Here is a 24,816-nt window from a genome sequence, read left to right as displayed (position 1 = left end):
AATTTAATATGTTAGTGCATGTTTATTTTCATGCTATAAATAAATTTTTTATAAAATAATTTAGATTGAAATTAATTTTTTTATTTTAAATCAAGTTATGTTTAATATGTCAGTGGATGTTTATTTTTACGGTGTAAATTGAGTTTCTATAAAACAATTTAAATTGAAATTAATTTTTTTATTTTGAATCATTTCAATATATTAATATAAAAAACATATTATCTTAATATATTTTTAAATAAAAAATATTTTTAAAAATATTCATTACTATAATACAAAATAAACACTCCAGGTAAGTAATGCGGCAATAGGGGTGCAGATTCTTTAACTAATAAACTTCAGATTATTTTCATGTATTTTAAAAAATTTTAATTTTATATTTAAAATTATTTTTTTAATATTTTTAGATCGATTTAATATATTAATATTAAAAAATATTTTTAAAAAAAAATATTTTAAAAAACAATCATTATTATATTTTCAAATACTCCATTAATTATCTGTGTTAATATAATATTTAACCTGGTAATTAGTAACACTTGTATTAATCAGCACATAATAGCAACGATTGCAGCTATAATTCAAAAATGAAGTAGCGAATTAAACCTAAAATCGTTGAGACCAGGTTTTTTTAAAGGTTTTTTTTCCCCTTAAAGCTATGTTTAAGAATAAGTCCTTGTTGAAAAAACCTCCAGCCAACATCAATCCTCTTTCATTTCAGACCAATACCCTGCAGAGTACAAACTCGCACCAACTCAGTGAGTTGGAGTTTGATCTTCTCTACAAAACATCCATCCTAGCTGGAGAATAATAACATTGAACTTCATCACTACCAGGGGCAGTATGAAACTTTGACGAATCTTAACTCAGCCACGCTTACTTAAATGACACCACGTGGCAGCTAGCCTGTAAAGTGTGATGGGACTTCGTACCCGAAATATAGTTGACACCCCACTGTATGATTACGATGACAGAGAATAATTTTATTTTTGTTTTATTGAATTTTATTCAGGTTTATTTAATTTAATTACTATTAAATATTTTATTTAGTTGACTATAAATTTACTTGTTTGTTCTCGTTAATATTTTAGTATTTATATATTAATTTTATAAATGTTAGACAATACTTTTTATGAATTGAATAAAATTTATAAAGTTGTAGGCTTTTCCACCGCTCAATCTCTCTTTTTGGTTTTTTTTCTTTTAGTTTTATTTTTTATTTCTTATTAGGTTTCAATTATTTTTTTTATCTCGCTTCATCTTAGATACCCAAGCATAAACAATGCATAGACTAGACTAATTCAAAATCTCAAAATTCAAAATAGATCATAAAACCGTGAAAGTTTTCAACTTGTTTAAGATTATAATAACAGTCATGGTTCAAACTAATTTTTATTTAAAGATATATTAAAATAATATTTTTTTTATTTTTTTAAAATTATTTTTAAATTAATATATCAAAATAATATAAAAATAATAATAATAATTTAAAATTTATGGTTTGCACCGCATTCACAATCTAACCCTTCATTGACACAAACTGAAAAGAAGAAGAAAAGGCAGTGCATCAAGATCAACAAGAAAGTGACCTGAGAAAAGAAAGAAAGGCCACACCCATCAACCCCCACATCAAAGATCCAACACCACTTCAGCCACCCACAACCACGACCAGCACAACAGTGCATTAACAGCCCGCATCAACAAGTCAGAACTTGCACCGGCTTGTTTTGACGATTTCAACATTTGCATTTATGAAACTCGGGTTGTTTATTGCCCGTGGAATGTATTATGACGGGGAGTCCAGGATTGCTTGATTGGTGTTGGATGTGACTTGACAGAAGATGACCTGTGTTGACGCCTGTTTCATGGTTTGATGTGAGCACTTGCCACGAACACCAATCTCTCTTCATTGCCGGTGATCGAAGACACCCAGCGCAATGAGGTGGAGTCATCTTTAGGTAGGAAGTTATACACGAGTGATTGTACAGTAATTTTTCATTTTCAGTCTGCATTTTTGACCGTTATAGAAGATTGAAAATCAAGGGAGATTCAAATTCTTCAAAAATTAATCAATTGGGTGTTTCAAATGAAAGCCAGAAAGTTGTGACAAAAAGAAGGCCAACACCAGTCCCTCGAGGTCACAACCTCACGTATCCGCAAAATTCAATTTTTTTATATTTTATTTATTTATTTATTTATTTCTAGTTATAATTTCTTTTCTCTTTATTATTAAAAAAAGGTTGAAAAAAATCAAAAAAAATAGTGAAAAGTGCCAATAGAAAAACAATTAAGAGAAAAGTGGGAAAAAATACATATAAGTATCAAAAGTTACTTCTACTTACATCAATAACATCATTCAAAGTAGTTTATCGTCATTATTAATCAATTTGGTTTACCAACCACTTAAATTTTTTATTTTTAAAATTTTTCTTCAGTGCTATTATACTTGTTATTAGAAGTCATAGTTGATAATACCTTTTGTGATTAATAAAAAAAATAAAAGAAAATTTCAATCTTGCATTTTATTTCTTGTATTTTTGCTTATAAACCCACTTCATTATTGATATCTAAGTATCTAGCCCTATTTGTAAATTGTGAGTTCTTGTTTGTAACATTGTGTTTGATTAATCATTTACACTTAAAGGTCTAGTAATATATGCTTAAAATATTCTTAGTGTATTTTGTTCTTGATTAATCTCTACATTAAAAAGAAAATAGAGTGAGATTAGCTTTATTTTTTGTATTGTGATTTCACTTGCAGAAACTATTTGTGATCTTAATTTCATCCCTAAATTAGTATTACATGCATTAGGGTTAGTTATACCATTAAGGTCATTCAAAGGGAATTAAAGCTTACACAAACCAAGATGACCAACATGTCTAAAAAGGTTAAACTCCTAAAGAGTTCTTGAATAAAGCATCCAAAGACCAGTAAAATTATAGCTATAACCACTATAAACAAGTTCACCTTAAATACCATCAATATGAATGTCATCTAGGTTACTTTAGATATGATAACTTTAATAAGCTTTAATAAAATAAAGGATTCTATTTTTAATGATCATCATGACTCTTGGTAAGCTTTAATAAAATAAAGGACTCTATTTTTAATGATCATCATGACTCTTGAATTTTTAATAGGTGGATTAGTGACATGGATAACTGCTTTATAATTTTTTTGATAATAGAAAAGTAAGGTTTGCCAAGATGAAGCTCATTAGTAGAACCCAATTTTATTAGGAATATGTTAAGGATTATTCACAAAGAAAAAGTAAATCTCTTTATCACTTATTGGAATAATATAAAACAAAAATTACAGGAAAAGCATCTACCTCAATCTTATAGAAAAAAGTCTTTAAACTAATGAAATAATCTTAGGTAATGGAAAAGGTTTGCAATGATTATATAGAACAATTTAATGATTATATGATAAAACGTGTCATAAAAGAGAATGAAGTCATGATTTTATGTAGGTTTTGTAAAAGCTTGAATGGTGATTTTAGAAAAAAGATCATACTCATAGGTGTTTTCAATATTGGCTAAACTTATATTGTAGTGTAAGATTATGAGTTGTTTATAAACAAAACATTAGGATCTTGTATTACCTCTTTTAATTCTCACTTCAGAAATAATAGGTCTTTGTTAAGTACTCTACCACATAGATCTAATCATAGTAATGCCTAAATTTATAAAGAAGATAAAGACAAAAGAAGATAAAGACAAACAAGTCATTAATGACATATTAAGGACGAGTTCAAAGATTTCTTACATTAAATGTCAATGTTTCAATCATATCTTCCTCAATCATTCCTCTAAACCCTTAATCACTCGAGAATATAAAGATGTAGATACGTGAAAAGAAAAACTATTGTATGCAAGTCCATGAACTTAATCTTGAGAACTTTAGTAACATGTATAAAAAGGATCTACAAGAAAAGAAACTTAATACAACAAGTCCTAATGAATCTGAAAAAGAAGGTTAATGAAGAATATATTAATTCAACTTTAGTAATAGAGGAAATTTTAAAAAAATCTTTAATGAAACTGTCTAAAGAAGTAAATGTAGTGTTAGAAGATATTTTAGATACTTGTCCACTTGAACTCCCTAATACCTCATGTCCTATGCTTGATAATTTCCCTAATACCTCATGTCCTATGCTTGATAATCAAATTATAATAGATTTTGAGAGACATGTTGAGCTTTTAATCCTTTACCCCATATATCTGATAAGAAAGATGAAAATAATTCTACTTTATCAGGTTGTGCCTAAACCATATTTACTCAGATTTTGAATAATGTTTGTTTCATTCCATACCTTCAGTCACATAATGTTTATAATTATAAGTCTAAAAAACTTATAAATCTTTTTCTCATGTCTCCTTGTGCTAGGATGTTTGATTAAGCTGAGCCTTTTGTATGTAAAGTTTATAATTTACATGTTGAGATCAATGAACAAATTCAAGTAATGAACAATATAAATTTCAAGATAATTTATACAAGTATCATTATGTACTTAATATTGAAGATTATTTCATAACACATATTAGACATGAACAGTGTCTCTAGAAACTAGTTATAAATTGTAAGTGAGTAGTGTTAGCCATTCAACATGTAGCAAATGATTGAATCAAATAGTTATACCATTAAATTTTGATATTAGTTCTACTTTTAACATGAGAAATCTTATTATATATAAAACACAACCTATCATTAATGCTTCTTTTGATATCTCAACCTCATTATTCTTTTTATTAGCATAAAAGGAGCATATTAATGATACTTTTGTATGTAGAGTTTATAATTTACATGTTGAGATCAATGAACAAATTCAAGTAATGAACAATATAAATTTCAAAATAATTTACACAAGTATAATTATATACTTTATGTTAAAGATTATTTCATAATACATATTAGTCATGAATGGTGTCCTTGAAAACTAGTTGCAACTTAGTAGCGTTGGCCATTCAAAATGTTGCAAATGATTAAATCAAATAGTTATACAATTAAACTTTTCTATTTGTTGTACTTTTAACATGAAAAACTTTATTATATATAAAACACAACCTATTATTAATGTTCTTTTTGATATCTCAACCTCATTAGCATAAAAGGAATATATTAATGCTACTTTGCCAATGAGCAAATAGCTCAACTGGCAATAGCCCCCCCGGCTCGAAGAGATCTTATGTTCATGCCTCTCCTTTGTGATCCAAAAAAACATGTTATTTTGGATACACAAGTTATTTTTGTTAGGAATTGTGAAGTTTAGTGAATCCCAGTACATAAGCTAGGTGACCAGATTCATAATTTATTAGAAATACTAGAAAGACATCACAACAACTTGATTCTTATCTTTGAAAGCATTATCCTTAAACTATATTTAATGAGGTAAAGTTCTTCTAATCAAAGGAGAGTTAGTGAGGATATTAGACTAGAAATAAACTAGGTGACCAGATTCATACTTTACTAAAAATACTAGAGAGACATCACAAAAACTTGATTCTTATTTTTAGGAGCGTTATCAAAGTTGTCTTAAACTATATTTGATGAGGTCATGTTATTCTAATCCAAAAGAGTTAATAAATATTTTAGGCTTGAAACATAGTTCACATGTCCATATGATTCATAATGACAAATAATAAATCAACTCTTGTGTTATTGAATTTTATATTACACTTTATTTAGATCCAAACCCAATTGTTTGTTTCAGCTAGAATTTTAGTATTTTTATAATATTTTTCTAAATGTTAGGTAATTCTTTTTGATAAATTAAATAAAATTTATAAATTTCCGTAATTTTTCAACCCTACTCTTATTTTCTTGGTTTTTTTCTTCTTCTTCTTCTTCTTCTTTTATTTTTACTTCTTTGTAGCTTCTTCCTTTCTTTTATATCAGGCTTCAAAAAAAAAAAAAATCCAGCATCCTGCTCGCATCAAGGAAGGGCAGTGCTACCGCTATTTTGTAGCCCAACATTAATAGACCTCCTTGTGAACGGAAAACAAAAAAGTAAATAACAAGGGGGAATTAGGAAAAAATACAACAGGACAGGCATGCGTCCAATTTCAAAAACATTAAAGCAAATGTCGATGAGCCCATATACTGCTTGAACAAAAAGGACCAAAATCAGGTTGAACAAATACGTTTTTTATTTTTTTTTAAATGCTTTTAGAAGTTTTCTAATGTAATCCATGTCCGTTGTCTAATAGCATCAATACCAGATGGTGATGCTGCATTCATTGTAACAGAACAGCCAGCTTATGTTTTCTCAATTGGCGGCCAAAGACAAAGCTACAAGTTTATCTCTAATAAAATCTCAGGGTGTTTTCCATTCTTTTATATATATGATGTTGTGGACGAGTAAAACACACCAGAGCAATCAGTGCAGATAACTTCTTTTTTTATGAATAACTTATTTATAATCTACACAAAGTTAACCCCTTCACCCAACAATATTATAAAAAACCGCACCTGCTTATATCTAGTTCGACGAGGCATCAACAGGCTTCACAGACAGATCTTGCAGCCCACAGACCATATTTGAAGGAACAGCTATGTCAATCATCTTTGGATATGGAAGATTCAGACTTGTAAAAAATGAGTAATCTTTAAACTCAATCTTCAAAAGATGTAAAAAAACTAGCAGTGTTATTCGAATAGAATATTAAAATAGATGAAGTTACTTCCTTTCCATGATGCTCTTGAACATTTCCGGCAGAAATAAGAAAAAGGTTACTGCAAGAATTGAATATTACAATTATGCATGTTTACTTTTCGACTAGATAACTTGGAGTCATAGAAGCATAGAATACGTTTAAATCATCTCTCTTCCGAATTTAGCTTTAATTGTTTGTATCAATATACTAAAACTTAGTAATTGGTAATTGGTAATACTTCTATTAATTGCACATAATAGTAATGATTAGAGCTATCATTCAAAAATGTAGTAGCTATTACTCCTAAAATTGTTGGGAACAGTTTTTTTCTTAAGGCCTTTTTCCTCTAAGTTTATATACGAGAATAAGTAATCACTAGAAGAGGAGTAAACAGTTATACAAGTCAACAACTGAGTAGGCACCAAGTCCTTGTTCAAAATCCCACCAGAAAACCACCAACCAACATCAATTCCTTTTCATTTCAGACTAGGTAGCCCAATCAAGTCCCCAGTTCATTTCAATTAGATAAAGATCATCAATCTCACCCGTCCACAAAGTACAAAAACAAGCATCCATCTCCAAAATCAGCTTCATCACCATGAGGGACACAATATGAAATTTTGAGAAATGTTAAAACAGCCACACTTACATAAATGACAACAGGTGGCAGCTACCCAGCTTCGCCAGTAAAGTCAATTGACATGGTATAAAGTGACTTGGGTTCAAATCCTGCTCGCATTAAGGAAGGCGAGGGTTTAACCTCCTTATGAATGGAGAAAAAAAGTAATAACAATGGGGAGTTATTAGCGAATACAGAATACAGCAGGACTGGTATGCATCCAATTTCAATGACTTAACGCAAATGTCAAGGAACCCATATGCCGCTTGAACAAAAGGGGTCATGATCAGGTTGAATACCCAGTTCTAGTATTTGGGTGCACAGCAGAAATCACAGTGAGCATTGCGAATGAAGCCAGTATTTCTCTCATCCTATATTGGCGTCTGTGATTGAATCACAATTCTACTACAGAATTTAGCAATGGAATTATGACCATGGATAATATAGTTCATTTCTTAGTTTTATTTAATGCCTTTTCTTTTTATGGATAACCTATTCTTTTAATTTGAACAAACACATTCTTTTTATTTTTTAAGATACTTGTATAAGTTTTGTAATGTAATCCATGTCCATTTTCTAATAACATCAATACCAGATGGTGATGTTGCAGTCATTGCAACAGCCAACTTGTGTGTTCTTAATTGGTGGTCAAGGATTCGGAGGGTCACAAAGCTACAAGGAAAACATGCATTTAAAAAAATAGGTAATGAGGTAGCCAAAGTTTATCCCTAATAAAATCTCAGACTGTTTTCTGTCCTTTTATATACATGACATTGTGCAGGAGTAAAATACACCAGAGCAATCAGTGCAGATAATGTATTTATAATCTAGACAAAGATAATGCAGGAGTAAAATACACCAGAGCAATCAGTGCAGATAACTTATTTATAATCTAGACAAAGTTAACTCCTTTATCCAACAATACTATAAGAAAACTGCACCTGATAATATCTAGTTTGACGAGGCATCAACAGGCTTCACAGACAGATCTTGCAGCCCACAGACCATATTTGAAGGAACAGCTATGTCAATCATCTTTGGATATGGAAGATTCAGATCTGTAAACAATGAATTATCTTTAAATTCAAAGTTCAAAAGATGTAGAAAAACTAGCAGTATTGAATAGAATATTAAATAGATTAAGTTACTTACTTTCCATGATACTCTTGAACATTTCCTGCAGAAAGAAGAAAAAGGTTATTGCAAGAATTGCATTACTTAGAGAATGACATGAGGTCTGCATGCAAAGGGGGAAAAAATGGCAATTTCAAATTTTGGCAGGCTCTTGTAATATTCAAGTAAACTAAGAATCAGCCTCTTCTCATAGGAAATCAGTAGATTAATGATGATCTGAATTTTGTTTGATATGTTAAAGACTAAATATTACTATGAAATATCAGTAAGTTGCAACCTACTAACTAATAATTGGATAAGAACAATGACTTCCACAAGGAAAATACAATCTAAAAAGATCGGGCCATGACACAAAGGAACAAAAGAATCACCTCATCTTTGGTTAGTCTGGGATTATATTGCATTTCCTCCCCAACAGTGCTGACCTGGACGTCACACAAAGGTTAAGCATAAGCATCTGCATGACAGATCTAGAAATCTAAAAAACAGTAAGAGATGGCTCCATACAGTGAATCCCCGGTAATCATGAGCAGGATATATCAAGGTTTCCTTGGGCAATGAAAATATCTGGTTCCATTAAAATGAGGCAAAGGTTAAATAAATATTACTAATTCTCTCTCTTTTTTAAAATAGAAAATCATATGTTATTCCTCGTGTAATGTCCTTGCCTGTGAATGTACTGACTGGTAGAGTTGATGCGCACTTCCACCCTATAAGCAAAATTAATGGGATTGAAAATGCTGCTAAATAATTTCCATAAAATGCCCTCAAATTTCCAGTAAGTTACATTCAAAAGGATAAAACAGGCCAGACCTGAAAATCAGTTCTTCCACATCCACGTATTAGCAATGCATCTCCGGTGAAAGCCATCCTTGGCTGAGGCTGATCTGACCCATCTCCAGTAACATATGTAACACAACCCAGTGTATGACCCGGAGTAGCTCGAACCTGCCGAAACAGAAATATAGAAGAATTGATATGCATGTTGATAAAGACATGCCAATAGATGGATGAGGCGTGAAAAAATAATAAACAATGCATTATTATTTTCCATCCCATTAATTTAATTGGGAAAAAAGTATATGATGATTCTACAACTAGCAGCAAAATCAGATGGTTATTTATTTTTTTCATTCGATCCTCAGGGCACTTCTCTCCCTCATAAATTACGCTCTTGGTGCCTCAATTCATTCAAATTTTATGCTTGATTGAAGTCTGATACTTCTAGCTTCCGAAGAAGATAGCTTCTCTCCACGTCCATTCAAATTTCAATAAGAAAAGAAAAATGAAAGTATGGGCACTATCCATGGAGTCCCGTTGTTGCGGTTAAGATAACAACTAAAACTTGGTAACTCTAGCCAGTAATTCATTGTTAGTTAATTGTTGGGTACATTTCATTGCAGTTATTCTAATAATTAATTAATTAAAAAAAAATACCCTAGCTCTTAACGCCTGGGACGAACAACAAAATCAAAAGCAATAAAATCATTATTACCTCTAGAAAAAGATCCCCAAAATGAATTTTATCGCCAGCTTCAATGTGAAGATCAGCTTTCGATTTGCTTGCTTTCGAGATAATAGATTTCACAGAAGGAACCTTGGTCTGCAAAATATGGAAATAGCAGTCAATGACATGAAATGAAATGAAATAATACATGCAGAGTAAAAGGAGTGTCGTGACCTTAATCAAGCCAGTTCCAGTCACATGATCAGCATGAACATGGGTGTTTATAGCATAAATTAACTTCAACCCCAGCTCTTTTACAAGGGAAAGGTCCCTGTCTACTGTCTTATCAACTGGGTCAATTAACTGCAGAGAGAGGAGAACAGCGATATATAAATAAATAAATTTTAATTCTAGTTCAAGTTCAACACCCCAAAAAAAAAAAACAATTTTAATATTTTAATTTAAATAATTAGAAAAAGAGAAGGGAGGAAGGGGGGGAGGGGGTAAATGTGCCGAGTCTGGGGGAGGGGGTAAATGGCCGAGTCTACTTAACCAGAGCAGGTTTATCAGGATGAGCAACATCAGCCAACAAATAGGTGTAAGTAGAGGAATCCTTCTCGAAAAGCTGGCGAAACAAGAGCTTCTTGTCCTTGAAGGCCTGAGACGACGCTGCCTTTGTGTAACTCATCATTGTGCGATAGTTGTTGTTGAGCCTGGGTTTTTGGGCTTGTGAAGAGAATAATGAGAGATTGGAGAGAGGGAGTCGAAGTGTATGTATTCGAAGCATTGTTGATTTTATTGTTGATATGGATTAGTTTGACGATCAGATCAATGGTGGTTTGCGAAGCCAGCAAAGAATAGGGACTTCAATGATTGGTGAATAAAATAACCTAATCAACTAAAACAGTTTTCAGCGCCCACTGTTTATCCTCTTCTTCTGCTCCCATTGCCTATCTTCTCACAGTTTTCTGTTGGCTCCCCCGTTCATACCCCCTTTTTTTTCCTCTTTTTTATTATTGTCTCTTCAAGTTCTGCTGTCGTCACTTTGCCCACTGAATTTTTTTTATTATTATTTTTTTTCAATTCAGACCTTTCAGGCAGTGTTCATTGATAGAAACTGTTTTCCATTTTTAAATTCCAGTTTTCATTCCTTTTCCGGTTTTCATTTTTTAATGGAAAATTCATTCAATTATTAGATGCTATCTTAAGGATAAAAATAGGGTTATTAAAATTTAAAGGATATCTTTAAGCTAAAACAAGTTGAAAATAAATTTGTAAGATATAAAACTTAATTTTTTTAATTGTCAGATGACGAAGAATAAATGTAGAAGATTATAAATGGTTTGACGTGTACATTTATATATAAATAAATGAAGCAGACTTCAAAAAAAAAATAAATAATAATAATAACAAATCCATCAGGCGCTTAAGCTTTTCTATCCTAAGCCAATCCACCAGGCGCTTAAGCTTTTCTATCCTAAGCCAGGCAGCAGTTGGTTTCTTTTTACATTTGATTAATTTTTCAATTTAAATTTCATTTACGGCCCTCTCTTATTTTTAAATAATGATTAATTTTTTAAAAAATTAATTCATAACATTTTTTAGGAGATTATTGGAATTTATATTTGAATAAAAATTATTTGCTCTTAATTAGTAGAATTAACCTTTAAGATAAAATAAATTAAAACATATAAAATAAAAAAATAGTTAGGGTTAAATATTTGGGTGCACTGAGAAAATTAACCTTTTGTTTTAGTATTTAATTATAGCTATCAACTCTTTTCTAGTTTATCAATTCATATATTTTTAATTTGTTTTATTTATAATTAAAAAAATCTTTTTGTTTCTCACTTAAAAAATCATAATATTAAAAAGTATATATATAATGTTGAATGTTAACTATAAATAACTTCATTTTTATGTTTGTAAATTTATTTTTAAGGGAAAATTCAATAAAGATGATTTTCATCTTCAATAATGCGTAAAAAAGTATTGAGGTCATTGATTTATTTTCTTGAATTCATTTAATTTTTATTTTTTAGAGAGATTAAAGTCTATTTTAATTTAGAAATGGGGTTGTTAAGGTTCATGAGATAATTTTGATTGAAATCAAATTAAAAAATAAGTTTAAGGGATTCAAAACTCATCAAAAACAGGCACAAAAAATAATAGGTTAGCTGCCACACTAGACAATATATATCCATTTATATATAAAAAATAGAGCGAATGACATCTGATCCTTTCAAAAACAAAAATAAATAAATAAATATTATCCATACGTGTAGATCGAAGCTTAGAATCGTGCACTTAGGCTTTTTTATCCCAGGCCAGGCTCCCAACGGTTGGCTTTTTTTTAATTTTCTATTTAAATTTTAATTAACATCCTCTCACCTTTTTTATAAAAAAAATTGTTCAATTTTAAATACTAATTAATTTTTTTATTTCATAATATTTCAAATAAATTATTGCAATTTATTTTAAAATTTTTCATTTTATATTTTATATAAAAATAAAAATTGTTTGTTCTTACTGGGTTAACCTCTAAAATAAAATAAATAAAAAGAAAAGTTACTTACGCCATCTAACTAGTTATTTCATTTTATTTTCATTCTTTTAAAAGTTATAATTTATTTTATAGAGTTTATAAATTCATAATACTTTTCATCAAACCACAAAAAAATACAAAAAAATTAGATTTTCTATAAAAATGACATTATATTTCAATTAATGGATAACACACACCCTTCTCCTTTTATCCTCGTCGGAGTCCGACCACCCAGATTCCTTTTTCAGCATACCTGAAAAAAATTGCAACCAGTGAAGCAGCACTGATAATTCAGTGCTCCCGGCGTATATACAAATTAACGAAGCAAGGCATAGCTGTTCATGGTGTGGTTGTGATAGTTGTGTTATGATTACTTTTTAAATAATTTTTTATATTAAAATATATTTTTTATATTTTTTTAAAAAAAAATTATTTTTCATATTAATATATTAAATTATAATAAAAAAATTTAAATTTTTAAAAAACATAATTTACACCGTATTGTCACCGCTCCGATCCAAGTAACCTAACAAAAAAGCTTTTCGCCCGCGACTTCTATTGCGCTGCCGTCTTCCGAACAAAATTGTGGAACACTTCAACATGATCCTCGTGGACCCAATGGTCATCCCCTGCCACCGGTGGCGGACAAGGCCTCATTGCTTTCCTAGACGCCCTCTCCACAACTGTCCCTTCTGCTTAATACCTCCACTTTCATTTCATACATGCCGTAAATTTCATGATGGCTCCATTAAAATACCAACAAAAGTCTACCAACCTGTCATGTCGAAAATATCAATTCAAGAGGTGGCTGCGATTCGAAGATATGTGAAAGAATATTGGTTGGATCTGTTGGTCTCCTCGGGGAACGTAATCAGATGGCTGGATAGGCAAAAAAATTTGAGGGCAAGTGAAAGGATCTAGGTAGTTTTTGTTTGTGCTTCTTACCGCCCATTAAAAAAAATGAATTGTTTTAATGTTTTGACATTAAAATTTAAAAAAATACTATTTTAATATATTTTTAAATAAAATATTTTTAGAAGATAACTTTTATTATGATCTCAAATATATTTTTAGTGTTCTTTCAACCTTGAAGAAAATTTGAGAATGTAAGATTAGGGTTAGGATTTAAAAATTTTGGGAATTTGAAAATTTATATATGAGGTTATATTCATCATTTTATCGAAAATTAAAATTTTTATTGACTGAGTGATGCAAGCCGTGATTTTTAAAATAATAGATATAGTGAAAAAATAATCTAACTATAAAATGATTAGGGTATTTTTTTCTAAATAAAAACATATAAAATAAAAAAAAATTGGGGTTAAATATTTGCATGTTCTAGGAAAATTAGCTTTATATTTTAATATTTAATTAAAATCAACAGCTATTTTTTATTTATCGGTTTATAATTTTTTTTATTCAGAATAAATAACATATTCTTGTTTTTCACTGAAAAATCATAATATTTAACATAAATAACATAATATCTATTCAGAATAAATAACATATTCTTGTTTTTCACTAAAAAATCATAATATTTAAAAATACATACATAATGTTGTTACAGTTTAAACACTAGATATGGATATCCACCACAAAATGAGACCAAATTATCATTATTTTTGTGTAAAAAATAATGCTGGAGCACTGTAAATACATTTTAACGGAGGGGAAAAAAATATAACTCGGGCATAGATCTTATTAGGTCAAATAAATTTGTTTATTTTAATTTGATAATAAAAAATAGACAATAATAATAAATAAATTAAATGAAAAAAATAATCACTATAACCAAATTTTTTTTTTCAAAAATAGAAAACTACGTAGCTTAATTTCTAGTTAATTAAATATATAATGATAAAATTAAATAAAAAAATAAAAAAAAAATAACCCGAGTTAGCATGATAAATTTATAAACTATTTAATAAGGGCCAACCCAACCCATGTTAACGTATTATCACTCAGATTATAAGATTAAAATAACTTGATAAAAAACAAAAAAATAACAAGTCTCATTTAAAAAAAAATAAATGATGAAATCTAAAAAGAAAATAAGTAAAACAAATGTCAACTTAACTTTTTATATTCGTGACCCAAGTTATTAGATTGAAACATTATATCTAAAAATATCATAAAGCCTGATTATCAACTAATTAAATGTTAAATGATAAAATTAAAAAAAATAACAAAAAAAAGTTTTAAAACAAGAAATAACAATTAAGAAGATAAGGATAAAAACTAAAATAAAAGGAATACTTAGAGGACAAGTTAAGAAAAATCAATTTAACAAAAATATTCATGAAAAAAAAATGATGATCAAATTAGAGAAAAACAATACATCACAAATTGTGATTGAAGTATGAAATTTAAAAGAGATTAAAATTTTACAAAAAAAACAAGAAAAAAATAAAAATGAAAAGAACAAGGACAAGGACAATTCAAAAAATTTAAATATCCAGTGCAAATTACAAGGGGATGATAGAGAAAAGAGAGGGCAAGAAAGCATCGTTGATGATAAGTCACGCCACTATCGCTAGGACATGTTATCCCAGTAAAAAGAAGATGTCGTGATGATTCTAATAATATGAAGAAAGTGAGTTTTTGACTATGAAGAGATATTGTTCCAACAAAAAAAAGATGTTGTGATGATCCTAGTAACATGGAGAAAGTGAGTTTTTGGTTGTCAACAGATATTACACGCCCTACTAGAAGATTGCAAGTTTGTTCAACACACATCAATTATTTTTATTTTTTTAATTATATTTTATTACTAGATATGGGTTTGTGTTATGCCACAATTCTATTTTTTTTTATTTTATGAAAAAACTATGTTTAAGAGCCACAAGCATATTTTTAAAAAAAAACATTTGATAATTCATGTTATAGCCTTTATTGGTTAAATAAGTTAGTTTTATTTTAATCAAATAGTAAAAAATAAACAAAAAATAATTAAAGGATAAAAATTAAAAAAAAAATGCCATGATAACTTGTGATAAAAACCCTTTTTTAATAGCTAGAAAAATATAATTTAATTTTTAATCAGTTAAATATATAAATATATAATAAAAATTAAGTTATTCTGAATTAAATAATTAAACCCGCATTTCAGATGATGTGGTTGAAATAAATGGTTTGTATAAGCTGCAATTAGTGAAAACTTAAAGAAGATTAAATCTCTCTCTTAACAGTAAATGGTTTGTGTGGTGATGCGATTTAACTTGTTGGTCAAATTTTTTTTGACTGAAAAAACGTGAAGTGATGTTTTTAAAGTGTTTTGTTAATCACATCAATGACTCTTGTATCCTCCTTGGCAACATACTTTCTTGGTAAATAGAGAGATAAAAATCAAAAAGATAAAAGAGAAATAGTAGCTCTCGACCTCAGGTTCCACCATAAAACCGGACTGAAACAGTAACGAGCCGATAGATCCATCTGTTAAAATAAACAAAATAATGACAATTACTCTTACATACTTACTAGAGAGAGAGAGAGAGAGAGAGTAGTGCCTTGAGAGTATTAGCGCTGATCGGTAACTTAGTTCCAGGTGAGGTTAATTTACAGCTATATATACCAGCATTTGGTAAAGAAAAAATAAAATTTAACGATAGGACCTACTAACTTGGCAGTCGTGCCATAGATATTGGAAAAGCAGTGTTTTTTTTTTTTGTTTTTTTATTATTTATGTGGGGTGTCCAGACCAGCTTACGCACACTACGACTAATTCCCATGAAAAAGCAGTATTTTACTTCTTCTTATGGGGATTTTTAATAAAGTGGAGCATGATTTGTACTGTTAAAATAAACATTTATATTATTTATGTGAATGATTGTTTTTTTTTAAATTAATTTAGTTAATTGATTTCATTCACACTACTTATGTAATTGTGAACAATATTTTTTTTTGTTTTTTTTTAAATTAATTTAAAATAAATTAAATTTATTTGTGTTGTAATCTTAATTTTATTTTTGATAATATTTTACCTAATTCTATAGTTTTTGTTTGATGAATTTTGTATGTAATGGAATTGTAGATAGTTTAATGAAATAATATTTTTTTTTATATAAAGTATGATTTATTTCATAATATAATAGCAATAGTTAAATTTATAATATTTAAATTAAAAATCATAACTATTAATATATATTTTTTAAATTATTTTATAACCTTAATTTCAAAAGCATTCTTAACCAAATACACTAAATTATTTTTTGTTTGATCTTAATTTCAACAGCAGTTTTAACCAACACATATATTTTTTTAACCTAACTTTAATTAAAAATACTTTTTATAAAATAAATTTTTTCAAACTATAACCATAACAGTTACCGCAATATAAAAAATTAATTTAAAATAAAATTAATTTAATATATTTTTATTAAAAAATATTTTTCTAAAAAAATATTTCATGTCATTATCAGGTCTTGATTAATTATATCCACGTAGCCTTTGTAGATTCAACTTTCAAGGCACTTTAAGAATTTTTACTTTTTTTCTTATAACTTAAAGGTATAAACGTGATCTTAATTATCATATGATTGTTTTAGTTAGTTTTTGTAAAATTCTATCTTTTTTATTTATAATTTGCATTAAAAATACTCTTTGTAGTGAGATCATGAAGTGCCCATAAATGATGAAAATGAATTGTTGCAACACGTCCATTTGTAACATTAATGCTATCTGGTTTTAGACTTGTTAAAATCTTATGGCTATTTTTTTTTTTTTTTTAAAATACTGAATTGGTTGATAAACTCAATATTCTAAGGCATTCTAAATCGAAACTAAGAGGGGTACTTCTGCATAGATATAGAAAATGTATGCTAAATCGAACATAAAGATCAAATAGAGGGACCAAAGCTTTCTAAATCAGCACCATTATAAATGCAAACTCAAATATTCGCATTTCGCCCTAATCAACGGCTTTGAATGAAAAAAGCGAGGGATTTGCATTTGCTGCTGAAAACCATCCGCAGAAGCTCTACCAGTACCACTACCCATTCCAAGGCACTATACTCTCTCTCTCTGTATGTTTCATGTATATACTAGTTGGTAGTAAGTATGTAGGAGTAATTGTTACTTGTTGTGCTCATTTTAACAGATGGATCCATCGGACCGTTACTGTTTCAGTCCGATTTTACGATGGAACCCTGAGGTCGAGAACTACTTTATTAAAGCCTACGGCGCCGATCATTTCTCTATCATTTCTAAAGCCTTAACGTAAACTCTCCATTTCCCTCTTACCTTTTTGATTTTTATCTCTCTATTTACCAAGTAAGTATGCTGCCAAAGAGAATACAAGAGCCACTGATGTGATTATAGTTAAATCTGATTGTGTTTTCATGTTATATTACTTCAATTAGGCGTCCGTCGAGTTATTCTTGTGTTCGTGTAAACACACTAAAGTCAACAAGTGATGCTGTTATTGAGAAGTTGTTGGAAATTATAAAAGAAAAGGGGTTTGATGGTGATTGTCACGGTAAGGAGGGTTCGGGACCAAATGAAAATGTAGGCAGTCCACTGGAAGAAAGCTTGAAAAATGGCCCCATTGTTAAGTGTCCGATACCAGGTTTAGAGTATGTTTTGTTTGTTAAGGGCACCGGACCGCACATGATTGATTATGGTTATGTACCTGGTGCCCCCCCAAAGGAGGTAATTGTCGGTAGAAAATGTGCCGAAGCTGTTCTCCGAGGTGCTCAGGTAAAGGGTGTTCTGTAATGTTTGTTTTAGATGTTCTGTTTGTGAATGCTTTTTAAAAATAATATTGTGGAAGTTAATAAAATTTGCAGTAGACTTGGGACTTAGTGATTCCCAGAACCGTTTTCTTTTGTTTTCTGCTGATGATTTACTTGTAGGTGTTTGTTCCTGGTGTAATGGCTTGTAGCGCTCATGTTGAAAAAGGTGATACAGTTGCAGTTTCAGCTGCTATAGAGCAACGCAATCCTAATGGTGGATGGTCAATTGGTATAACACGCGGGACTGTTCTACAAGGATCACAAACAGGCAAGACAACTTTTCTTTCATATTCACTTAAAAATTTGCTTCAGTGTTTCTGTTTTATTGCTAGGAAATAAGTATTCTTTGAAATGTACATGCTGTCTTTTGTTGTCACCGATCATCTTTGCTAAATCTTTCTTCTTACACTAGGAAGACTAATCTTCGCTAGGATTTTAAACATGAGATCAGAGAATGCTCTCTGGTGGTGCTTCTATATTTCTTCAAAGAGCAAATTAAAGTAGGAAATTTAATGTTTAAGGAGATGTAGTTGAAAACATGTCAGTGCGTCAGTGCATCTTTCGTGAAAAATCTCTGTTTTTGGGTGAAATTTTATATTGGAGGCAATAAAAGAACATAAGCTATCGAATGAAGTGCCAAGTTGTTTGGTGTCATTTATGGAAATACACACTCGTGTTGATGATGAGGAAATGGCTAGCTCCATGCTTATGACATACCTTCCTCTGTTTCTCGTTCTACTGTAATTTGATTCTGACCAAGTTTAGTCTGTTTGAATCTCAATTTAAACCTGCAACGAAAGATATATGATCATGACCAAATTGATCATAATGAGCTTTTCTGGACATGCACGGGAAAAATTCTTGTGTGGCTCAAAATAACACTATAGAAGTACCTTTTTGGGGGGGGGGGTAATTTCATGTTAGCTTCTTCCTGTATCTTGACTTTTGAGAATTTGATGGAAGTGAGTCTGCCTCTCTCACCATGTAAAAGTGTTTTAGCCATATAATGATATAAAACAACAGTTTAGAATTTGAATTCTAAATAATTGTGAATTTTTTCCTGTGATCTTATAAATTGCCTACTTGGAAGCCATTATTATTCAGTTTTCATGTGGATAATGTTTTGATGCTCATGCCCTGAAATTTAAAATTTATCTTTTCAGTTTAGATATGATTCATCCATGGAATAACAAAAGAATGCACGAGTTGTTGAAGACATCAGTCAGCTAGTTTATTTTTAGTGAAGCTCAGGATACATAGTTGATAGCATTTGCATCCACTGCTGCACCGTTGGTTTACTTGATCAAATTGAATCACTTCTTGCCTTAGAATATGTGTCATGGGAAAAAAAAATCAAGAACTCTAAAAAAATGTGTTTTACATGATTGGATGCAGATACACTTGGCTTACAGCTACACTTACGCATACTTTAATTCAATTAATGAACAAAGATGCCCTGTCATGTGATAACCTTGTTGGCTTGAGTTCAATGGCTAGACTTGACATGTTTCCTTGAGTGTACATCTTTTATTCATAAATTATTTCACTATTAAAACTCTGTTCAATTATCTCTCTACCAGATCCTTGATAGGAGGTTGACACATATTGTTATGTCACTGTAGATCCATATTATTTTGAAAGAAGTGGCTTGTATGTTGGCCAAGGAACAGCAACGATGTCAAGAGCTGGCTTATTCCGTGCTTCAGAAGGAATTGCTGTGGATATGAATAATCGAGTATTTAGACTGCCTTCTTTTTATGGTACAATTCACTCCTTACACAGACTTTATTTTCAAGCCTTTTATGACAATTTAGTGTAACTGCTGCACTAGAAGATGATTTTCCATGGAAAATGATGTCTGTTACTTTTATGCGAGCGAATGAAATTTTCTTTCTTTTCTCTCTTTTCTTGGTTACAGATGTGCTTGATGGAGAAATATTTCTTCAGAACTTGCCAAGCATTGTCACTGCTCATGCCTTAGGTATTTCCCACCTATTATCACACTTCTGAAGTACAATTCCTGTTTTTCTCTTATCTAAATGTCTGTACAAACATGATTGTTTAATAAATAATTTTCATCTAAATGTTTGTGCAAACATGTTTGATTTAGCATTTTATTAAGAATTTTAATGATACTGCTGTTTTTCATGCTTAGATCCTCAAAAAGGTGAAAGGATATTGGACATGTGTGCAGCACCAGGAGGGAAGACAACTGCAATTGCAATCCTTATGAAGGATGAAGGAGAGTTGGTTGCAATTGATAGGTCTCATAATAAGGTGGGACTTTATTAGATGTCATGATTGAATGCCATTCCCATCGCATGGCTCTAGCATCATGGACCCTTGCCCTGTTGCACAACTATAACTAGGTCTCGATGCCTAATTGAATTTAGTATATAATTTAGCAACTTTTTACTTCTGTAGAATGTGCAGCACATTCTTTTTTGTAATTTCCCCCCTTTTCTTTCTAACAAAACTCTTCTTGATCCCAAGAAAAAAAAACATGGCAACATTATTTCTTGCTCCTCCTTTTAAATGCATTGCCATGATAATCTCCGATTCTCATTACATTTGATGCTATAAAAGTTTTCCTTTGAAGATTTAATATTCGATTTTCCTTCTCAACTTTGTGTTCAGGCTTTTAGGTTCTTGCTTTTATATAGGTACAGGATATTCAGAAATTGGCTGCTGAAATGAGCTTGACTTGTATTACAACTTATAAACTGGATGTTCTCAAAGCTATCCGTCAAAGAAATGAAGCAGATGATGCAAACACAAATCAAAGTTCTAACTCATTGAGGTTTGACGAGGAGAAAGCATCATCTTCTACTGCTGAAGGGTTTAATCTGGATAAAACATGCGAGGATAATGGTGTGCAAATCCTGCTCTTTTTCACTGATGTAATACACCTTTTTATCGAAACAAGCAGTAAATTGATTAAAAATAAAAGGAAAGAGAGATGTTTAAGTTAGGTATTTCTAGTGTCTTGAAATTATCTTATAAATATACAGTAGTTATGCCAAAATTGCCCCAGGTAAACTTCACTCCATATTTTTCAACTTTATATTGACCCCTGCTGATTATTTAAGAAACACAAGAACTTCTTCTTTTGAAATTTCACCAGTTTTTTTCATGGAGCTTGCTAACCGGACAGTTTGAGTTACAATTTTTTGCAAATAGTCTCAGTCGCATGAATTAAATGCTTTTGGTCATTTTAAGAATTCTTCTCAGTGAAGACCTTGAAATTCCATCCTTGATCAGAACTTTTTTGAGGAACTTTAGGTCATTTTAAGATCTTCCATTGACAAAAATGTCTTTCCCTCTATTTACAAGCTCCTCTTTAATCTTTAATATTTTAGTTAGCAATGCAATAGAGAATGGGGGAACTTATGTTAGCAAAGCTGACATCAGGAAGGCTAAGCGAAGAATGCGGAATGGACCAGGAAGGAATCAGTGCGTTGGTGGCAGAGTTGAAAATTCAAAAGGCTTTTACCCTGATAGTTTTGATAGAGTTCTCCTCGATGCTCCCTGCTCTGCTCTTGGTTTGAGACCTAGGCTTTTTGCTGGTGAGGTAGGAGAATCTAAACTAAAACTCATTTGCCCTTTTGTTTTCTATAATATTTTCTTGTTTTGATATTTTGAGATTACAGGTAAAAAAACAACACCAGAAATAGATTTTTATTACTCTCTCATGAGGGGATTTCCCCCTTGGTTTACTACATGTCTAATTGTTGTTTCTTCCATCAACTTATTGAGGTTTACTGTTATGTAGAAATTGATTTTGGTGTGTCACTTTTTCCAGGAAACAATAGACTCTCTAAAAAGACATGCAACCTATCAAAGAAGAATGTTTGACCAGGCTGTTAAACTAGTTCGCCCTGGTGGTGTGATTGTGTATTCAACGTTAGTATGCATTAATTGCCTCTTTTTTTATTTTGTTGTGCATTTGTTGTTATAATTAAAAAGGAATGTAAAAGAAGTTTGCCTACAGGATGATAAGGTGCATGCTTGATGCCACATAAATTATGGATCCACTCGGTTAAAGGATTAGTTGTTTCAATGTTGCCCAATTAGTTGATACAATCGAGTGGGGAGAGCACTGGCAGTGTTTTTGTTTCTCTTTTTTCTAAATTCTCCTCATCCACCTTGTGGAAATGCATATATCACTATACATGCTTTTGATGACATGCTAAAAGTTGGTGGCATAATGGAAAATAAAAAGAACAATCAGTATAAACAATATAAACTATGTATTCATGTTTGGGAATTCTGGCATCACGTGCTTAACTCACTCTCAATAACTGTTTTGATATATTATTTCTTACAGTACCTGTTGAGGTATACTCTTCACACCTTTTCCCTCTTGTTTTGCTAGATGTACGATAAACCCTGGCGAGAATGAAGCTTTGGTTCGATATGCTTTGGATACATATAAATTCCTCTCCTTAGCATCACAGGTTTCTTCTTCATTCTTACCATTAACAACAAATTTCACATCTCAAGCTTGAAATTGTGGTTATAAATGACCACTAAGTTTCTGGCCTGTGTTTTATGATACTTGAGGTCTTTCATTAACATTCTTTTTTGAAAACCTGTAATTCGTGCTGAGATAACCTTTCAAAGCTCACAGTTCAGATCTTCTTGTTTTTGTATCCTTGGATTTCCCTAAATTGTAGCTGGTCTATTTCATGTTGCTTGAATGTGTTTGTGAGAAGGTATAGTTTGTAATTCATTTACACAATTGTGTGAGCATGGTGTTATTTTTGCATGCAAGATGACATATTAAAGTATGGTTCTTAATGGTCGCTGTCATTGCATACTTTATGGTAAATACTAACACATCCTGTGGTGTTTTCCTAGATTAAAAGATTAAAGTATGACCCCATATTATGCAAACCCAACACCCACTTGCTCACACATACTCATGCAGTTGTTTGATTGGCCGTGCACTTGAATATACTCTTATGATCTATTTCAGAATCCGAGAATCGGAGGACCTGGCCTTGTTGGCTCTTTTGAATCTCCTGATGGACGCACAGAGTAAGTACTGCTATGCTGCATGTGACTTTTCCATTGACAAATGATTCCTTTAGATTTTCCTACTAAGACAGGAAATATGGACCATGAATTTCCTTTTATGTATCAAATGAGCCATTTTATTTGTAGGAGAATTGGGTGAAAATAGCACTGTTTTTCCTCGGCTGTGAATGCTGCTGTTATTACACATATTTGCTCTCTCAATTTATTTGTTTATTAATCAATTTTGAGTTGCAATAAGCTTTCTGTTCGACCATTAACACAGCCGCTGTTATTACACATATTTGCTCAATTTATTTGTTTATTAATCAATTTTGAGTTGCAATAAGCTTTCTGTTCGACCATTAACATTGTTGAACTTAGAAGTAACAACCGCTGCAGACTTTAAAGGTGTTTTAAGATTATTTCTATGCTAGAACTTTAGTGTGCACTCCAAATCTGTCTCTGCATTGTCATTGTAATTTTACACCATTACATTCTGTTATTAAAGTCTTCCTTTGACCGCATGGAACTCAATTGCTATATCAACCAATTGCTATATCAACCTTTGCTCCTTTTTTGTGAAACACATGGCATGCTGGTTCTTATTCTGACTACCAGAACTTCAAAAGAATATTCTATACCGTTTCTTTTAATCTTCCCTTTAGAATTTGTATCTTTTCTGAAGCACCAATCCTTTTCTTTGATCTTCTGTGGCACGTCTACACAAATCACTATTGGTAAGGAAATGTTCATGCTGAGTAGCTTTCTATGCCTATGCAAGTCTCTGTACAAAGCCACATGTGTAATTCCTATGTTATTTTTTTTTCCCCATGAATAAACTGTCTCTGGTGCCTGTAATCAGGGAGTGGTTAAGACCCGGTGAGGAGGAATTTGTTCAGAGGTTCGATCCATCGTCTTCCCTGGATACAATTGGGTTTTTCATAGCCAAGTTTTCTGTTGGCACCAAAGATGTTTGACTCCGTGAAAAGTGCAACTTCAGCAAGATGAAAACAGACTGGGCAGTCTAGTTTAAAAGAAAACGCTGCAGCTATCGAAGATGTCACCATTTTATTACTGGTTGGTGGTAAATGAAGCCCAGATACATGTCCTTCATGTAAAACGTGATGTATGGTAAATAATTCTCGAGGCAATCATTTTTCTCTCGCAAGGATTTGTTGGTCACGAAGAGTGTTGGGAACGGATGTTATTTCATGCATTGCTTTCATGTGTAGGACAATTTTGGATTAGAAATGCACGAGACCGTAGAATTCTGGAAGAAAAATGAAGAGCAGGCAAGTTGAACGTATTTACTAGTTTACTGTTTTTAAAACACTCCACAATTAGACCTTGCTTTTATCTTTTTTATTCTTCAGAAGAGGTGCTCATTAATAATAATACAAAGGCAATTGTGAAGGATGTAGAAAACCAGCGACTACCCTCCCACCTCCCCATATATGCGTGCAGTCTACTTGTTAAACTTGGAATTCTGAGTCTTAGGAGCGTTCGGTTTCGAATTTTATAGCAAAGTGCAAATATGCTCAAGTACAATGTCTGAACTTGTAGATTCACTGTATTGCATTTAGCTAATCCTGCCACAAGCTACCATAAAAGAACTCTTCATCGGAGAGCTGTAAAGCATCTCCAATCTCACCGAATTCAACCATCC

At 31.0% G+C, this 24,816-nt stretch overlaps 2 protein-coding genes across 9 annotated transcripts; one reads left to right on the top strand and one right to left on the bottom strand.

The window, feature by feature from the left end:
* Nucleotides 1-1,468: 1,468 nt before the first annotated feature.
* Nucleotides 1,469-10,895, bottom strand: LOC105139842 (persulfide dioxygenase ETHE1 homolog, mitochondrial-like). 6 transcript variants are annotated; one of them, XR_845053.1, is made up of 11 exons: nucleotides 10,411-10,895; nucleotides 10,092-10,220; nucleotides 9,906-10,013; nucleotides 9,224-9,358; nucleotides 9,079-9,120; nucleotides 8,918-8,977; nucleotides 8,782-8,835; nucleotides 8,429-8,453; nucleotides 8,213-8,334; nucleotides 6,473-6,588; nucleotides 1,469-2,006 (listed from the first exon to the last, which is right to left on the bottom strand). XR_845053.1 is itself a non-coding variant. In XM_011046456.1 (11 exons), exons 1-9 carry the CDS (start codon nucleotides 10,642-10,644, stop codon nucleotides 8,228-8,230), a joined length of 894 nt encoding a protein of 297 aa, XP_011044758.1. In that variant the 5' UTR covers nucleotides 10,645-10,895; the 3' UTR covers nucleotides 6,385-6,588; nucleotides 6,685-6,712; nucleotides 8,218-8,227. The 6 variants fall into 6 exon arrangements, 5 of the variants coding, with proteins under 5 accessions (XP_011044762.1, XP_011044758.1, XP_011044757.1 ...); XM_011046456.1 differs by lacking the exon at nucleotides 1,469-2,006 and adding an exon at nucleotides 6,685-6,712 and having other exon boundaries at nucleotides 6,385-6,588; nucleotides 8,218-8,334; XM_011046460.1 differs by lacking the exon at nucleotides 6,473-6,588 and having other exon boundaries at nucleotides 8,218-8,334.
* A 6,421-nt stretch (nucleotides 10,896-17,316) lies between these two features.
* LOC105139841 (NOL1/NOP2/sun family protein) lies at nucleotides 17,317-24,432 on the top strand. Of its 3 annotated transcripts, none has more exons than XM_011046453.1 (13): nucleotides 17,317-17,403; nucleotides 17,498-17,616; nucleotides 17,760-18,096; nucleotides 18,252-18,399; nucleotides 19,754-19,891; nucleotides 20,050-20,112; nucleotides 20,287-20,408; nucleotides 20,801-21,002; nucleotides 21,491-21,702; nucleotides 21,934-22,034; nucleotides 22,507-22,588; nucleotides 23,110-23,171; nucleotides 24,013-24,432. In XM_011046453.1, the coding sequence occupies exons 1-13, from the start codon at nucleotides 17,326-17,328 to the stop codon at nucleotides 24,125-24,127; spliced, it is 1,779 nt and encodes a 592-aa protein (XP_011044755.1). In that variant the 5' UTR covers nucleotides 17,317-17,325; the 3' UTR covers nucleotides 24,128-24,432. The 3 variants fall into 3 exon arrangements, with proteins under 3 accessions (XP_011044755.1, XP_011044756.1, XP_011044754.1); XM_011046454.1 differs by having other exon boundaries at nucleotides 20,795-20,990; XM_011046452.1 differs by having other exon boundaries at nucleotides 20,795-21,002.
* The last annotated feature ends 384 nt before the right edge of the window (nucleotides 24,433-24,816 follow it).

This window comes from Populus euphratica, unplaced genomic scaffold (genome assembly GCF_000495115.2).
Source record: "Populus euphratica unplaced genomic scaffold, PopEup_1.0 scaffold185.1, whole genome shotgun sequence".
Taxonomy (NCBI): Eukaryota; Viridiplantae; Streptophyta; class Magnoliopsida; order Malpighiales; family Salicaceae; genus Populus; species Populus euphratica.
Note: the sequence above shows the minus strand (reverse complement) of the source record. Positions and strands in the feature narration are given on the sequence as shown.

What these genes read in the sequence shown, in the direction of transcription:
- LOC105139842 (XM_011046460.1), bottom strand. Translation starts at nt 10,644, where the DNA reads ATGCTTCGAATACATACACTTCGACTCCCTCTCTCCAATCTCTCATTA. An exon ending in ATCCTGATAAACCTGCTCTG is followed by an intron (nt 10,221 to 10,410) that starts GTTAAGTAGACT and finishes CTCTCTCTGCAG; the next exon opens with TTAATTGACCCAGTTGATAA. An exon ending in CTGGAACTGGCTTGATTAAG is followed by an intron (nt 10,014 to 10,091) that starts GTCACGACACTC and finishes CATATTTTGCAG; the next exon opens with ACCAAGGTTCCTTCTGTGAA.
- LOC105139841 (XM_011046452.1), top strand. Translation starts at nt 17,326, where the DNA reads ATGAAAAAAGCGAGGGATTTGCATTTGCTGCTGAAAACCATCCGCAGA. An exon ending in TAAAACATGCGAGGATAATG is followed by an intron (nt 21,003 to 21,490) that starts GTGTGCAAATCC and finishes TTAATATTTTAG; the next exon opens with TTAGCAATGCAATAGAGAAT. An exon ending in GGTGTGATTGTGTATTCAAC is followed by an intron (nt 22,035 to 22,506) that starts GTTAGTATGCAT and finishes TTGTTTTGCTAG; the next exon opens with ATGTACGATAAACCCTGGCG.